At 41.5% G+C, this 4,417-nt stretch overlaps 1 protein-coding gene across 2 annotated transcripts in view; it reads right to left on the reverse strand.

The window, feature by feature from the left end:
* plekhg5b (pleckstrin homology domain containing, family G (with RhoGef domain) member 5b) overlaps positions 1 to 1,229 on the reverse strand; it is an 81,260-nt gene extending 80,031 nt beyond the window's left edge. Inside the window, exon 1 of one of the 2 annotated variants that reach the window (XM_085144954.1) lies at positions 322 to 1,228. In XM_085144954.1, the coding sequence (XP_085001080.1) occupies positions 322 to 403 (82 nt within the window). In that variant the 5' untranslated portion in view covers positions 404 to 1,228. Of the gene's footprint in view, positions 1 to 321 lie in introns of both variants that reach the window. The other variant, XM_085144955.1, reaches the window with a different exon arrangement.
* Positions 1,230 to 4,417: the final 3,188 nt, after the last annotated feature.

Consider the following 4,417-nt stretch of genomic DNA (forward strand, 5'->3'; position numbering starts at 1 on the left):
ACTGTCCTGTCTGACTAAAATATTCCTGCCTCCAGCTGGGATAATTGCTCAGGTCACTTGCCAAATCCAGCCATTAACTTTGATGACTGGAGGAAAACATGACACAAAGAACTGCTGCCTGACGATCAAAGCCACGAGAGCTCCTCTCTTCCCCTTCCTTTGTGACTTCTTAAAGACAAACTCACAGTGAATCACACAAATAAGCATGCTGATCACTCCGAGGTGGTGACTTATCCAATATTATCCAGCTGCAGACTGAGCAGCCGCTCGAATATTAAGATGGTGATCAGTCAGTAGCTGACTTCATGAATTTTTACTTACTCAGGCGTAATCTGAGACCAAGCCAGCTCCTTGGTGGCGATTTGTGCAGAACTGAATTCATGGTCCACTTGTTTGGCACCATCTAAACATACAATCCTTCTCGAAATCCTCTCCCCGCACCAACTCCAGCTCCTCGCAGGTCCGTGTGTCGGTGTGGAAGGCTCAGCGCTGATCAGCCAGAAAAATGTTTAATTAGCACATTTTCATTTTCCTCTCATTCCCACGGTCGACCTCCTCTAAAACGCAGTGCGCTCACACTGGAGGATCTGCTCGGCGGCGAGCACAATGCTGTTCATATCACGGCGAATGCGCGGAAAAGAGTGGCAAAAAGCATCCCTCGGTGCACACGAACTAAAGTTAACGCTGGTCTAACGACTAGTGAAGCACAGCTGCAGCTTGGACTGTGCTCTAAATGACCTGTTGCTGTGTGCACGCGTGAAAGGAAAAAAAAAATCCTCCCAGGGTTCACCGAGCAACGTCTGTTGGTGAAGCTCGATCGGTGCAGGAGTGGGATTACGAGGAAAAACCGTCCCCTGGCCTTTAAAGCTGCAGCTCAGTGGATGGATTTTCTTCTTAACGCAACTTTACACAACGCTCGGGTGAAGTTGGATTGTCCGCAGTCTGCTCCGGCCGCCTTCTCTGTTCAGACACCGGTTCTCGTCCATTCATTCATGGAACCTGGATCCACAAAGACCCAGTGCAGTTTCTCTCTCTCTCTCAAGTGGCGCAACGCCACCGCTGCTGCTGGAGGCGCCAGAGACACACATGCAGTCAACAGCAGCACAGAGCAGAGGTTCATTCACGCTTTCAGTAAACTTGTCACATGTAAACAGTGAACACGAAACAGCATCAGGTGTTGGCTCCACCTTGAACGGCAGGTGACGAGAAAGAAGAGCGGAAATCCCTGGGACATCCCAACCCAACAAAGGCTACACATTTCTATAGTGGGCCCTGCAGTTAATGTTGTGCCTGTGAAACTTTCTGTTTTTTATCAGAGGCGTTTCCAGTTTTGGGTTTTTTTTAATAGGGGTGCGCCTAAAACAAAGCAGCACTGGGTGGTGGGGCAAAGGAAATGAAGTAAAGTCGCTGTAGACAACACTGGGCAAGGTTTTCTGACTCATACGCAGCCTTGTGTCCTTATACAGATGGTATTATTTAAAAAAAAAAAAAAAAGGTGGTGCATAAACCCTCAGACAACTTTATGTATTAAAAACCGTTTTACAAAACGATAAAACAAGTAGCCTATTAAATAAAAGCCACAGTAATAGTTTAGCATTAAAATGTACTCAAATAAGCTAAAGTAACTGAGGTAAAAGTAATTGTTTTGGAGCACATGTACGTTACATCACTATTGATTTATTAATGTGTATATCGAATTAATGTTGCAACTGGAAACTATTTTATTTACTTATATACTTAAATGTAGCTTTATTTATATTGAGCCAGCATCAGTAGTACCGGAGCTTTAAAATACATGATGTGAACTACAAAGTACATTATTTCCAATAAGAATGCTGTGGAATAGAAGCGCAAGGTAATAGAGAACTTCTTAATGTACAAGTACATTAAAACAGTACTTCTGTAAAGTATTACATCACATTTTGCTCACTGGTTCTATCTATGCTCTCTTCCAATGGCAGTGGGCATTGCAGGATTAACTGTCCTTGCATCGCTGTACTCTAATGCAGTAACAGTGGTGGTGAGTTGGGGCACCAGGTCAGTTAGCGTTAATTTTAGTGGTCCCTGGGACATAAACACTGCTTCTATGGAATCACCAGTTAAATAGATGATAGAGAAACGTTTAAAAAGTCTGCTGATTGCAGCAGTGAATATTTTCTATTAATATCAATACAGATATCGAGTGACGTGATGAAGACTATTAAATGGGTTCTACTGTACCAAAACTAAGTAGACATCAAGTATTCATGCTAGCTACTGTGAAAATCAATGTAATCAGTCTAAAGAATCTGTAATCGCATGCATGTTTACACTGAATGTGAACAAGACTGTCTCTACATTGTTGTTGTTGTTGTTGTTGCAGGAAGAAGATGAACATCACATAAAGAGTGAGGCATGGATTTTTTTGTGAGGAAAAATACAGCAACAAAAACAGGATTTGTGCACAGCTTTGCCTTTTGGCAGGTGTCCTCGATACTTTTCTGGTTGATGTTCCAAGTTTTAACCAGATCAAGAACCTCACCAACTTTGCCAAACCCACCATAGGAAGAAAAAAAAAAAAAAAAAACTAACATTTTTATACTTAACTGGACTGCCAAATATTTTCCCTTTAAAAGTAATGAGGTGGTGTGCAAAATGTAGACAATATCGGGAAAATATGACAATTTCAATTAATCAAATGTAATAATAGCCTGTGATACGTTTCTATTTGATATTTTATTGAAATTGAAATTTTGGAGGATTTAGTTTTTGGGGGAGGGGGCACCAAAGAGGAAAGACATCAGTAGTGATCTTATTGAAACGTTGCTGCCATCAAACTTGAGAAGAGTTATAAACTCATTTCCAAATAATTTTTAGCTCATCATTATTCACAAGTGAAAAATATTCAAGACAGTTGACAATCACAGCAAACTCACCACAGTGTCAGAACATACAATGCTCAGAGAAACTGCATAAATCCAAGCGCTACATCTTTAGGCCTTTATCAGCATGTTAAATGTTAATGTTCATGACAACAGAATTAGAAAAAGACTGAATGAGTATGGCTAGTTCGGGAGGGTTACCAAAACAAGCCATACTGCCACGTTCTTTAAAGAGAATATGGCAGGACAGCTTAAGTTTGAAAAATTACATCTGAACAAACCACAAGATTCTGGAGCAGCGTCCTCACTTTGGACATATTTGACCAAAGTGGAGATGTTTGGACACAATGCACTGCACCAACCAAACACAGCACATTTGCACAAACACCTCATAACAACTGTGAAGCTCGATGGTGGCCTGATGATTTGGGCTTGTTTTGCAGCCACATGACATGGGCACCTTGCAGTCACCTTGAGTCAACCATGAGCTCGTCTGGCTTGTCTTGCCAGCTAAAGCTTGGCCAAAATTGGTAATGCAAGAGGATAACGATCCCAAGCACAGCAGCAAACCTACATCTGAAAAAGAAAAAGTCAAGGTGTTGCAATGGCAAAGTCAAAGTTCAACATGATTAAGATACTGTGGTGGGACCTTAAGAGAGCTGTTCATAAACAAATACCCGCAAACCTCAGGGAACTGAGGCAACATTGTAAAGACTGGGCCAAAATGTGTCCACAATGCTGTGAGAGAGGGATAAAGTCATACAGAAAACAAATACTTTAATTACTGCTAATGAATCATGGGTATACTTAGTTTATTCACACACCGGTTCTGCATTTTGGCTTTTGCAAATAAAAAAATGGCATAATTATTAACATATTTAACCTTTTGATAGAACAAGTTGATTTTTATTATGCAAAACCTTAGAACTGAAAAAGGGGATTGCATCTATGTTATCTTAAAATCACATTTCTGGTTTATTTGTTTTTTGAGGTGAGTGGCATGTGCACTACTGATGAGACTTTTCATGCATTTAAATGTACTCTGAACTGAAATATATCCCACCAGTTTCATGTAGACTGCCTAGTGGCACATCTACAGTGGGCTCTGGGTTGCATGAGGTCTAGAGGAAAACATCTGACGTGACAAAGCCAAAACAATGACTCTGCCAAAATGTAGCTGTGCTGTGTTTGTGCGCTCCCACCCTCAAATAAAGAGGCGGGCAACTGTGAACAAAGACGAGCGAGGGGGCAGAAAGGGGATGTTAAAACAGCCCACTTAACAAATGAGCGATTCTCCACTGCGTGACCGGTTGTTTACGGCCGAGTCCTTACAGTCCTTCAGTTCTTCCACCGAGATAAGATAAAGGTCAGCCTTCGTGCAGCAGCATCTCGGTCCAGCGATCTTCTTCCTTAATCTTAATTTGCATCGTAAATTCATTACGAAACATTAGAGTTTAACAGAATTACAATCTTATTACAGGCTAGAGTTCTCCAGTTCAAAACAAAGTGGCAACATAATTGTCTGCTGCCCCCTTGAGGGGAAAAAGCCAAACATC

Source organism: Neolamprologus multifasciatus, chromosome 20, assembly GCF_963576455.1.
Source record: "Neolamprologus multifasciatus chromosome 20, fNeoMul1.2, whole genome shotgun sequence".
NCBI lineage: Eukaryota > Metazoa > Chordata > Actinopteri > Cichliformes > Cichlidae > Neolamprologus > Neolamprologus multifasciatus.